At 35.2% G+C, this 13,975-nt stretch overlaps 1 protein-coding gene across 11 annotated transcripts in view; it reads left to right on the top strand.

The window, feature by feature from the left end:
* Positions 1-13,975, top strand: part of LOC134650185 (3',5'-cyclic-AMP phosphodiesterase) — a 577,846-nt gene that overhangs the window by 485,404 nt on the left and 78,467 nt on the right. For all 11 annotated transcript variants that reach the window (XM_063505091.1, XM_063505093.1, XM_063505094.1 and 8 more), the window contains one exon: positions 2,374-2,475. In XM_063505091.1, coding sequence (XP_063361161.1) covers positions 2,374-2,475 — 102 coding nt within the window. The remainder of the gene's footprint in view (positions 1-2,373; positions 2,476-13,975) is intronic.

Raw genomic sequence — 13,975 nt, 5'->3', positions numbered from 1 at the left:
TATAGGCCCGTTTTCCTTCTTTTCTGGCGTTATAAAGGTACTCTCTCTGTGTTTTCCTCTGTTGTAGTGACTGGCTATCTAGGTGTCTAGATACGGCGTAGCCAGTATTTTTAAAGCTGTATGCGTTGTCAAGTATATATTTTTTCATTCTTTTACTTATCAGTTCGATTGCTATTGGACGGCGGTGTCCTTTTTTGCCGAGTCTTCTAGCAGTTTCAATAAAGCCATTAATGTCGATATTGAGTATGTCGTGGAACATGTGACTCAGTCGAGGGTATAAGTCAGCTTCAGTTTCACTCTGCCATTCATCAAGTCCATATAGGACAATACTTTTTTCGTATTCTTCGCTATTCTGTCGATTGATGGCGTTTATCTTATCTTGTATTTCTAGCAATTCCGATTTCAGTTTTTGGTTCTCTTGCTCTAGGGAATTTATACTCTTTTTCGCGTCGTAAAGGCCATTACTTAAAGTTTCTTGTTGGGCAGAAATTTCAGTAAACTTTTGATTAAACTCCCGGTTCATCGTTACAATAGCCGTCTTGATCCCTGCCTGAATGAGACGTTCGACATGAGATAATAAGTGTGTATTATTTTCTTGTAATTTTTTATCCAAAAGTTGGCCTATCTGTTCTAGAGTCACGTGATTTTGGCTTCTTTCTAGGCTGTTTTGTTGGGGATTGTGATATGTTATGTTTGTGTTTCCTGGTGTAGTCTGTTCATGTTGGGAGTCTTCGACCGACATATCTAATAATGAGTTTTCTAGGTACGAGCGAACTGGGGTGTCATCGTTCTTGCGCCTGGATGTAACGTTTGTGCAGCGAGGGCAATGCCAAGTTTTTTGAATTAAGTAGTTATTGGCCATAAAAGTAGCCGTTGTTATATTAAGACATCTAAAATGGTATGTATCTTTACACGTTACACATTTTAAGGCTTCTGAGTCGTTTATTGGCTCGTCGCATGCTAGACAATTCATCTTTGTTAATTTTCCGTGTTGACAAACAACGAAATCAAATTGAATGGCACTGTGGCTTATAATGTATTAGTTGGTTATGGTTTCCGAACGTACCATATGTCCAATACGGACCGAAGTTCACGAGTCCAATTCGGACCGCTATTTGACAGTTGACGTTTGGTGTCAGATGTTAATGTCAATCAGCTGTACACGGTGTGCAATGTGCCGTTATTTATAACGGTATATTTTATGTTTGTGGTGATTTTTGAATTCAAAACGGTCAAAATTCTCTCTTACCAAGTTCTTAAGTCTTGAAATGTTGCATATTGTGCTTCCAAACAATGTGTCTTCGGTGGTTGATTGCACTTATAACCTATTGTTTACATCATAGCAGTCTGAGTACGTATTTATTATTTTTTACAAATTAAAAATTATTACCCAAGTAAATAATGAGAGAACGTAATGGTGCTCCCACATTGGCACCACTGTCCCCATATACCCATAGTCATCGTAATTTGATGAATTCCAGTCGTATTGTTATATTAAATTGTCATTTTCTTTCCTTAAAAAAAGCGGAAGCATCTAATCCGCCCTTTGTATTTTAATTTCCGACCTTTCGAGAGTATTTTTGACCGACTACGGGCTACGAGTATTTTTCCTGGAAATGAAAGCGCTGCCTTTATCACTTCAAGCGCGACAAACGCAATTTAAATCTTTACATTGCCTTGAAGGCAATAGATAGCATAGTTTTATAGAATAGATGATGCACATATTCAAACAGTAGCAACCTATCCTTTAATTAGTAAATATATAGGTACATTACGCACGGCCAACCTCATTCCTGGAACTAAAACATTTAGCACAAAGAAAATCACTCTCATATGCACATTTCTAGTCATGCTAAATAAAACACATTATTCATTAAATTACTCTTTAATTTAGATTTTTCTTTATACGGACGTCTAGTAAATGCCTCAAATAACGGCTTCTTAGCTTAGTCGGTAGTGACTTTGCCTATGAAGCAGGAGGACCCGGGTTTGAATCCCGGTAAGGGCATTCATTTATTTGTGTGTTTATCACGAATATTTTTTCATGATTTGTGGATGTTACCTATGTATTTTAGTATGTATTTATCTATATAAGCATGTACTTCCTAGCCACGTGTACCCATAGTACAAGTTTTGGTTAGTTTGGGGTTAGGTTAAGTAAGATTGTCCCCAAATACATATTTATTTATTCATATTAGTTAATATTAAAACATCTTGGCATTGAATGATATTAAAGCTATCTTCATCTTAAATTTGTGTGATTACTTTAATTTAACATACATTTCATTTTATTTCATTTTATGAAATGTCGTAACCGTGATTAATTTTAAATAGTATCTGGAAAAATTGTAACAGGGTTGTTTTTGTACACAGTCATGGAGAAGACCTGATCGTGACGCCGTTCGCGCAGGTGCTGGCGAGCCTGCGGAGCGTGCGCACCAACTTCCTATCCCTCACCAATGTGCCAGTGTCCAAGTAAGTAACGCTTTTTACATACCAAGTGTCCCTTTGCAGTGGTCAATAAGTGTAATTGAAGTGAAAACTTCTTTAGCGGCGCTGGGCACTTTTTGAGGTGGGGAAAAAATGATAAACTCGAGACAGCGTAAGGCGATCACGTGACCGTAAGGGGCGTAAGGCGATCACGTGACCGTAAGCCCCGTAAGGTGGCCACTCATAATTTAGATGGCATTTAAATCAATAAAGAGAAACTCAATGTTATTTGACATTTATGTTGCGAACTCCTTTTCAAGACTCTTTACCTATGTTCAAATAATTTGACGTTGTCATGGCAGTATGTAAATAAACATGTCAATTAAAAAGTGTGATCTTATTTGAGAATGATAATAATATATAATCGAACGAGCGAGCGAAGCGAAGCGAAGTTCTTACATTCGACTTTGAACACGCGGCTGGCTAGCGGCACGTCTCGGCATTTCGATGTTTTTAAGCTGAACTGTCAGAAGATAGTTTGATACTCAATAACTTAAGTAAATTTGTTCTAATTTAAATGAAATTGGGTAAACGTGTAGTCGAGGGCATTATATTTTAGTCATTAAATTATGAGCAGGCCCGATCAAGAGGTTATTGAGCTTGAAGAGCTTAGAAGGCCAAAAAGCTGTTTGTGAGGGGTCTTGCTATTCTGGTCAATTTTTTGCAAGAAACATGGTCGATTTTAGTATCAAATGAAAGTGCTCGACTTACACTTTTATAATATCGTTTTTAAATTTACCATTTTGAAATAATTAGCAAGATAAAAATAAAATAGAATAAACATAATATATGTATATGACATTTGACAAGAAATATTTCGGCTTAGCACAGATACAGTTTATTTTGATCTCTATGGTGGTGACTTAAATCCAGGGGAGGGACAGCCGTATACGAAGCCCTTTATTCGAAAAAATAGCGCCATCTATATTACTTAACGCTAAACTTGTAAATGGCGCTTCAAAATTGATGCAAAAAGAGCGACATAAAATAGTAGAAATTAAATAAAATGGAACTCAAAAATGTCCATACTAAATTGTTGTTATGTGTAAGCATTTTACGTCAAAAATGTGACAGGTACGTAGAAAGTGGCGCCCTCATTTATTTTCTATTATTTTATGTCGCACTATACGAGGAGGTAGGTACGAGTAGGTGCAACAAAGTCAATCGCTATATAATTTTTGGTTAACCGCGAGTTCTCAGTTCGGGGCGAACTACTAGTAAATAAATAGAATACCTCCGCTAAACGTATGTATCGTGTTACCGGGCGTCGGTAACATAGTGAGGTGAGTTTTCACTTCTATCGGCTCCCGGAGTTGCTTGTTAGGGTTCCGTAGCCAAATGGCAAAAAACGTAACCCTTATAGATTCGTCATGTCTGTCTGTCTGTCCGTCTGTCCGTCTGTCCGTCTGTCTGTCCGTCCGTATGTCACAGCCACTTTTCTCCGAAACTATAAGAACTATACTGTTGAAACTTGGTAAGTAGATGTATTCTGTGAACCGCATTAAGATTTTCACACAAAAATAGAAAAAAAAAACAATAAATTTTTGGGGTTCCCCATACTTCGAACTGAAACTCAAAAATTTTTTTTTCATCAAACCCATACGTGTGGGGTATCTACGGATAGGTCTTCAAAAATTATATTGAGGTTTCTAATATCATTTTTTTCTAAACTGAATAGTTTGCGCGAGAGACACTTCCAAAGTGGTAAAATGTGTGTCCCCCCCCCTGTAACTTCTAAAATAAGAGAATGATAAAACTAAAAAAAATATATGATGTACATTACCATGTAAACTTCCACCGAAAATTGGTTTGAACGGGATCTAGTAAGTAGTTTTTTTTTATACGTCATAAATCGCCTAAATACGGAACCCTTCATGGGCGAGTCCGACTCGCACTTGGCCGCTTTTTTTATTTCATAATGTATGCTATGCTAGTACCTACACCTTGTTGACAGCGGCCAGTAGATACTAGCGGCATAAGGTTGCACATCGATAGGATTTTATTCGCCTTATTTAAGAAGGTTCTTCCTAATTCGCATCTCAATTTGACTGCACTGCAATTAAGTAACTGAATAGAAAACCTCGTATTAGGATATTTGGCCAGTGTCTAGAATTAAGCTACAATAAATCGAATTCAAATATTTAGAAAACCCGTATAAGTAAGACTTAATTTGGAACCAATACCGTACATTTAGATTTTTTTTAATTAATATAATCTATATATATAAATGCAAGTGTCCTGACTGACTGACTGACTGACTGACTGACTGACTGATTCATCAACGCAGAGCCGAAACTACAAAAGCTAGAAAGTTGAAATTTGCACACTAGGTTGCATTTGTAAAGTGTACAAGAGATAAGAAGCCATTTTGAAAAATTCAACCCCTAAGGGGGTTAAAAAGGGGATGAAAGGTTGTATGGGGTTCAAGTTTTAGTTTAAGCTAGAAATTTGAAACTTTGTGAAAATGTATTATATTAAAAAACAAGAAAACTAATTTCAGCGTTTTCGAAAATTCATCCCCCAAGGTGGTGAAAAAGGGGTTGAAAGTTTGTATGGAGATCAAATATTTTTGTGAGTGTGTGACTTTAAACTTTGTATATGGGTATATTATTATAAGACAGGAAAAGTAATTTCAGCGTTTTTGAAAATTCATCCCCTAACAGGGTTAAAAAGGGGTTGAAAGTTTGAATCCATTACAAATGCTTTGAAACTTCTTAGAAAGGCATAATAGCCGATTACAAAAAAAAGTAATTGCGACGTTTTAGGAACTTCAACCCCTAAGGGGGTAAAAAAGGGGATGAAACTTTGTCTTGGGGTGCAAATTTTATTTTAAGCTGGGACCTTGAAACTTTGCAAAAAGGTATTAAATTAAAAAACAAGAAAACTAATTTCAGCGTTTTTAAAAATTCATCCCCCGAGGTGGTGAAAAAGGGGTTGAAAGTTTGTACGGAGATCAAATATTATTGAGAGTGCGGGACTTGAGTCTTTGTATAAAGCCATATTATTAAAACTCAAGAAAAGTAATTTCAGCGTTTTTAAAAATTCATCCCTTAAAAGGGTTAAAAAGGGGATGAAAGGTTGTATGGGGTTCAAGATTTATTTTAAGCTAGGAATTTTAAACTTTGTAAAAATGTATTATATTAAAAAATAAGAAAACTAATTTCAGCGTTTTCGAAAATTCATCCCCCAAGGTGGTGAAAAGGGGGTTGAAAAATTGTATGGAGATCAAATTTTTTTGTGAGTGTGTGACTTTAAACTTTGTATATGGGTATATTATTATAAGACAGGAAAAGTAATTTCAGCGTTTTTGAAAATTCATCCCCTAACAGGGTTAAAAAGGGGTTGAAAGTTTGAATCCATTACAAATGCTTTGAAACTTTTTAGAAAGGTATAATAGCCGATTGCAAAAAGAAGGAATTGCGACGTTTTAGGAAATTCAACCCCTTAGGGGGTAAAAAAGGGGATGAAACTTTGTCTTGGGGTGCAAATTTTATTTTAAGCTAAGATCTTGAAACTTCGCAAAAAGGTATTAAATTAAAAAACAACAAAACAAATTTCAGTGTTTTTAAAAATTCATCCCCCGAGATGGTGAAAAAGGGGTTGAAAGTTTGTACGGAGATCAAATATTTTTTAGAGTGCGGGACTTGAATCTTTGTATAAAGCCATATTATTAATTCTCAAGAAAAGTAATTTCAGCGTTTTCAAAAATTCATCCCTTAAAAGGGTTAAAAAGGGGGTGAAAGATTGTATAGGGTTTATATTTTATTTTAACCTACGAATTTGTAACTTCGTAAAAAGTTATTTCATTAAAAGAGAAGAAAACTATTGTTAGCGTTTTTCAAAATTCAACATTTAAGGTGGTGAAAAAGGGGTTGAAAATTTGTATGGAGGTCAATATTTTTTGTAAGTACGGGACTTGAATCTTTGTATAATGACATATTATTAGAATACGAGAAAAGTAATTTCAGCGTTTTTAAAAATTCATACCCTATAAGGGTCCAAAAGGGGTTGAAAGTTTGTATAGGGTTCAAATTTTATTTAAAGCTAGGAACTTGAAACTTCGTAAAAAGGTATTTTATTAAAAAACAAAAAAACCTATTCAGCGTTTTTAAAAATTCATCCCCCGAGGAGGTGAAAAAGGGGTTGAAAGTTTGTATGGAGATCAAATATTTTTGAGAGCGCGAGACTTAAATCTTTGTATAAAGCCATAGTATTAGAACACAAGAAAACTTATTTCAGCGTTTTCAAAAATTCATCCCATAACAGGGTTAAAAAGGGGTTGAAAGATTGTATAGGTTATAATTTTATTTAAAGCTAGGATTTGAAGCTTCGTAAAAAGGTATTTTATTAAGAGAAAAGAAAACTAATTTCAGAGTTTTTTAATTCATCCCCCAAGGTGGTGAAGGGGGTCGAAAATTTGTATGGAACCCAAATATTTATCGGAGTGCGGGACTTGAATCGTTGTATAAAGGCATATTATTACAATACAAGAAAAGTAATTTCTGCGTTTTTAAAAATTCATCCCCTAAAAGTTTAAACAGGGGTTGAGAGTTGATAGAGGGTTCAAATTTTATTTAAAGCTAGGAACTTCAAACTTCGTAAATAGGTAGTTAGGTAGTAGGTTTTATTAAATAGTGGACTTGAAAATCTTCTGGGGGTTGAAGAGAGAATCGAGATTATCGAGAACAATTTTATTCAGTTAGGGGCTTGAAACTTCGTAGCCAGGTTGTGAAATACAAATCTCATGCGTTGTATAATAATTAACAAATGATTAACCGTCCCTACTGCTATCTTTTGCTGCATAATGTTCTAAGCTAACGTAGAATTTATAACCACCAATATACAAATCCACGCGTACGAAGTCGCGGGCAACAGCTAGTAATAATAATAATTTTGGTAACTACTCTTATATTCATATTATAAAAACCCTAGCCTAAGAAGGATGATAAGTAAAGTGTATAATAATTTTGGTAATATAGGTAATACACATATGTATATATGTATATCCTATGTTACTCCCACAACTGAGATAAGTCTAGTGGAATTCGTCAATCGCTGTAGGTTGTACTGGTTGTAGGAATGTAATGTAGGGCGAGCGATTCAGAACTACAAACATACGCTCGAAAGCTCAGTCCATATAATACAATTTTCTTATTATTTCAATATTTTTCAATTCTCTCCTCCAGTCGAGTGATAAAAACCATCCTCAACAAGTCTAACACGTCTCTAAAAGTGATCCTGATTTACTGACGAAAACAATAATAATCAAGTGAATGGATGCCAAAGTTTATGGCGGAGTAAAACCGGAAAATAGGCAGAGGCACAGTTTTATGACGTCCATAAAAGGATAAGGAGTACAAATTGAATGTGGCATGAAAAATACACTGTAAAGTCCACAGAAGTTGTCTTAAGAGGCAGAAAGAGAAGTAAAATATAAAATTTAATGTGTTACACCTTACGTTTATGACAACAAATTGCTTTATTTTGTGGGTTAATGTCTTATCGTATAATATTTATTTATTCATTATTCCTACATTCGTTTTGAATCCACACTTCCGAATTGAAAGTCGGACACATGAACCATTCAGCTACAACCGATACTCTAAAAACTATTACCTACCACAATCACGTCCCTATACTCGTAGGTACTAAAATATAGTACCAATAAGTTGCTGAACAAATGTTGGTCAGTTTGAGGAGTACAGTTTAATTTATTGCTCCTGTTACAGGAAACACCCTGTAGAATAAACTTATCATCATTCGTATATTTTTCTATTTTTTCAAATACGCCATGAATCAAGTCCAGTATGGCTCCCACCAGTTTGGCACTGACATAAACGCCATAGATAACGTAATTTACTTTCTATGCATCTCGCTCGTACTCGCATATTAGTGCGAGCGTGGTGCATAGAAAGTAAAATACATTCTCGATAGCGTATACGTCAGTTTTGACACTGTCAGTGACTCATAGTACGGGCTCAGATGTCAATACACGTAGGTATGTCAAGTGATTAGGATCCCCTCGTAATGTAACATATTAATTAAATCACAAGCCATAAACGAGTAAATGCTCAGCCACAAACCAGGTGGCAAATGTATAATTATCAGTGAACGCATATAAACCATGGAAACCGCCTTTGGGAACATTACCGTTCAAATTCTCGGGCCAAATTAGCACACATACACAATTACGCCTACATTTAAAAAGACGATACGTTTACAGAGCCTGTAATCAAAGCTGGTAAACGAAATAATAGTCATCTCTATTACACTAACGTACACAGCTAAGTGTAGATGAAATGCATATACTGTCAATAACTACCAATCAGCGACATTAATCCGCTAATAACCTTCTTGCTGTACGTACTGGCCGCTGAGAGTTCGCGGTTCATATTTGATTAGAATATGACTTGGACAGGGATAGGTTTATGCCATACATTGAAGAACCAGTCAAATAATATAATAAGTATTTTGTATATTTTATTATCAATCTGTATGGCAGTGCGGTCACGTTTAAAGCCCGTACCATGAGTCACTGACAGTGTCAAAACTGACATCTACGCTATCGAGAACGTAATTTACTTTCTATACATCTCGTTTGCACTAATATACGAGTACGAGCGAGATGTATAGAAAGTAAATTACGTTCTCGACGGCGTTTATGTCAGTGCCAAACTGATGGTAGCCGTACTGGTATAGTCTGTCCGTTTTTCTAAGATCAAGTACGCCATAGTAAATGTATGGCGAACTTGATCTTAGAAATCGGACTGGCTATACAGCCTGCAAAATTTACATGGGTACACGAATCGGGTCAAAAATATTTGGGTATCCCATGAATAGAACATATTCTAGATATCTTGCCAGGCATCCACTCAATTTCATGTCTCTCTAATTGGACAGCTTTTTTCCATAGTTCTCTGCGAATAGCATTTTGTGGGAATCTGAATGGAAAGTAATGTAAAATGACAATACCAAATTTGATTATTAATTTGATATAACTAGGTAGTTTTTTTATAGCTCCATCTCATGAAATAAAAAAGGAAAATACAAATCTGTAAGAAGGAATTTATTACTACATTTATAATTATATAGAAAATACCTAAACCAAACATAAGTTAATAAAATAGTCTACTTCATTTGGCATAAAACCATCCCTATTATCCTCGCAATTTAAAAAGTCGTATGTTGTTATGAAAGTCGTATGCAGTTGTTACGTTTTAGCTTAGCACGGTAGTATTGAAAAAATATCGTCATGTTTATTCCAAATTTTACTGAAGTTATCTGTTTACTACAAGTGAAAAGTGACTCCATTGTCCTTGATATGAACTAAAATAACTTCTGCACCACTTCACGACACATGAAGACATTTTTAATTACAAAAAAACGTAGTTTTTATAAACCAATTTAGCCATCCGTCACTGACTGTCATCTCGGCCAACTGAAGTTGCCAATCGAACAGTCTGTAAGCACCGCCTACAATCGAATAGTTTACGTTGGGTCATAATTGAGCGGACAGAATACTTCCATGGTTTATATGCGTTCACTGATAATTATTAATTAACTTCCACGTTTGGGGAGAATGCGTAGGACACCAACTGACGGGCACTTGCTTAGCTTAATATTGTCAGTTATATTAACTTGTTATGGCAAGGTTAGGTTTTTCCCACTTTTTATAATTCGTTTGAGTAGGTACTTACTTATCTCTAAGTAATCACGAAAAATTTAGCTCACCACATCTGCGATATTCCGGCTACGTCAAGTATGAAAATTGAACAGTGGACTTTATTTATTTTATAATATTTAACAATAACGACACGGCTTGAGATAATACAAACAGCTACATAGTCTGTTCAAATAAATTCTGCTTTTGGTTTATTTAAGAGCTTAGCGAAGAGGGCGTGCTTCTCGTTTAGTATCTCTTTTATTATTATTTGTGTTTAATATTTTTTCTACTCCCGTACTTTTATTTGTCATTTAAAGGGTCGTGCACACACCTTTAAAACCCTACCATAAGGTCGCTTTTTTTTTATTTTTGTGTGAAAATCTTAATGCGGTTCACAGAATACATCTACTTACCAAGTTTCAACAGTATAGTTCTTATAGTTTCGGAGAAAAGTGGCTGTGACATACGGACGGACAGACAGACGGACAGACGGACAGACAGACAGACAGACAGACATGACGAATCTATAAGGGTTCCGTTTTTTGCCATTTGGCTACGGAACCGTAAAAACAATAAATTTTGGGGGTTCCCCATACTTAGAACTGAAACTCAAAAAAAATTTTTTCATCAAACCCATATGGGGTATCTATGGATAGGTCTTCAAAAATGATATTGAGGTTTCTAATATCATTTTTTTTCTAAACTGAATAGTTTGCGCGAGAGACACTTCCAAAGTGGTACAATGTGTGTCCCCCCCCCCTGTAACTTCTAAAATAAGAGAATGATAAAACTAAAAAAAATATACGATGTACATTACCATGCAAACTTCCACCGAAAATTGGTTTGAACGAAATCTAGTAAGTAGTTTTTTTTAATACGTCATAAATCGCCTAAATACGGAACCCTTCATGGGCGAGTCCTACTCGCACTTGGCCGCTTTTTTTTTTATTATGTTGTATCATTTGTTGAGTCAATCGGTCCTCGCTAGAAATACGGGCGGCCGGTTGCTCTTTGTCAGATGGAAGTTTGACGTGTCAAAAAAACGACTTTATAAGCGGTTAAACATGCTGCTCGAAAAGCTTTTTCAAATGTCAAGTTTATAAAATTAAAAAAAAGGCGGCAATTTACATTTTTATTTTCTTTACAATGTTTGAGAAAAGCACTATACAATCCTTGGCCGGAACAGGGATTGCAAGACTCGCTTTATCCGGCCTCGTCTGACTATCTCGTCCTGCAATCCCTTACTTCACGGACTCTGTAGTAATGTACTATTATTGTTCACCAATATTAAAAGAAATATGACATACAAATTATGCATGTAAGACTATAATAGACAACAAAGCATATTAGCAAACTCTAAAATATAATAGGTACTTTATTTTGGAGTTTGCGAATTCTCTGTTTAGGATTCTAGAATTCTAATAAACATGTGCGTTGATTAAAGTGCGTGCAGAGACTACAGAGTTCCCAGGCAGGAGTGTAGAATAAATTGTTTCCATTTCACGCCACATGCAGAAAATGGTTACGTCAGCCAACAGGTAAACTCGTTATTACAAGGGCCGACAGCAGAGAAAATTACATTTCAATTCCATTAGTTCATAAATTTATCCTTAGGTTCCATAAGGTCGGATGTGAATAACATGAACTTTTCGGGAGAGCCAAAACATAGTTGCCAATTTCTCGAGAACTATGAGGACTATACAGACGATTGAGTGGAAATGCTTTAGTATTTTATTTACAATAAAATACGGCATTTGCGAAAAGAATACCTAATTATCATCTAAACGAGTACGTTTTCGCCTAATACTTAGAAGTATATAATAGCGTCATAAAGTTGTATTTGACCTCTTCTTAGTTATATAAATTATGTATGTTTCACATTGAAATAGAGAATGGAGTGGAGTATTGTATAAAAAATTAAGCATATTATCATACCTTTGCATTTAAATGCATGAAATAGCCGTCAATATAACGCGAAATACGTGGGAAGTGTTCAAATTGTGCATTGATGAATCTTAAAAAATATCAAACGTTAAATCTTAAAATAACGTTCGAGCCGAGCCGAGCTAAGCTTAAAAATCTACATTGAACACACTTACCTATGTATAACTGCAGGACTTTTGTTCAAGATTCATTTTCAGTCCATCGTGAGTGTAGGTGAAATATTTTTAATTGGCAGCTGGGGATATTCGAAAAGGATTTTAATTTTAATCAAGGGTTTCAGAAGCATGTTTTAGACAAGTATTAGGCGTAGATCGTAGAAACGTGGGCGTGAATGCTGCAAAAGGCAACGAAGCTCGAAATTAATGTATGAAATTTCATTTAATTTATTTACCCTCTAAATTTAAATTATTAATGACGGTAAAATTCATGTCTTTAATGTTTAGTTAATTATTTCGTGATACTTCTTTAAGTCTGTTTTTCTGTGTTTCGTTGACGTAAATGTCAGAGTCAGAGGGCCTACCGTGAACTCCAATTAAAGCGTAAGCACAGAATAGATAATAGTACTAGGTACAGAAGACTCACTCTCTAACAAAACGCGTCTGTTACGATCAGCACAGATATGGCCGCTAGGTGGCGACAGCGCCACGCGCGGCTTATGGCTTTCCCCAAAATTGGGGCGGAACGGATGTACTTTTAGCTACCTGTAGCAAAGCGACGAAATCGCGGAGTGAGCCACGCCTGGCGTAAGTAATTATACTTCGTTTTTTTTAGGATTAGAAATTTGGTAAACAATCTTGATCTGTCTTTTAATTGAAAAACACATTTTAAAAATAAGTTACGGTAAATATGTATCAATTATGAATCTAATACGATCTTTTATAGTCTTCTGCTTTCATAAGTAATAGTTATTGATTTTTAAAAAGTGTTTTTCAATTAAAAGACAGATCAAGATTGTTTACCAAATTTCTAATCCTAAAAAACGAAGTATAGAGTAACTGAGATAAGTAGTTGCTCGAAATTTAATTCGCTCGCTCTAACTTCGATTTTCACGGTTATGTTGTAAGTCTACCAAAAACCAGCGCCACGGATAGCCGGGGCATTATGCTGAGTGGGGATCCTATTTTAGCGGCTGATATTTTTAATATTTTTATGTATGTATGTTATACAACATAGTGTATAACTATACTATGTTGGGGCGTTAAATAAAACGTTTTTTTTTTAGTATCATAGGTTAATATTATTAATTTTATCAAGACGTAGGTGTATCGTCACTAAACGTTTTTTCTTTGTATCTCTGTCCCATAACTACTAAGAAGCAGTAGTAGGGTAATTTTTTTAATAAATTATGTATGTTTGTTCCTTAATTCGTACTTAGTTCCTGTAATTAATGTAGGTACTTCAATTGCATCAAATAGCAATAACATTAACTTTAATAGAGTGGTAATTATTGTTTATGACTCACAACTAGTTTGTCAGATATACTGGTAATAATTTACAATTCATATCAGCTACTCAGCGTACGAATGCGGCTACGTCACATGCGCGTGAGCATGATCAAGGTCGAGCATCGTGGATGTGGTAAAGGTACTGTGCACAACGTACGAAGCGAGCAAACTACGAATGTGTTACTCGTGTTAAAATGTTTGTAGATTATGAAACGCATAATGAGAATATTGCATATTTTGACTAGCGGGACGTTATAAATCTTACACCCATATATTATAAACCATAGATAGATACATTTCATAATACAAGTAGAACGTTTCAAAAGATCCAAAACCCGACTACGGTTTTTTTTTCCAAACTTTGAAACTCGGTTAAAAATTTTAGGTTGGTTGTACAATTACAATTTTCTAAATCTCATCTGATATCATACTG

This window comes from Cydia amplana, chromosome 8 (assembly GCF_948474715.1).
Source record: "Cydia amplana chromosome 8, ilCydAmpl1.1, whole genome shotgun sequence".
Classification (NCBI taxonomy): domain Eukaryota; kingdom Metazoa; phylum Arthropoda; class Insecta; order Lepidoptera; family Tortricidae; genus Cydia; species Cydia amplana.
This window is presented reverse-complemented; position numbering and strand designations above follow the sequence as displayed.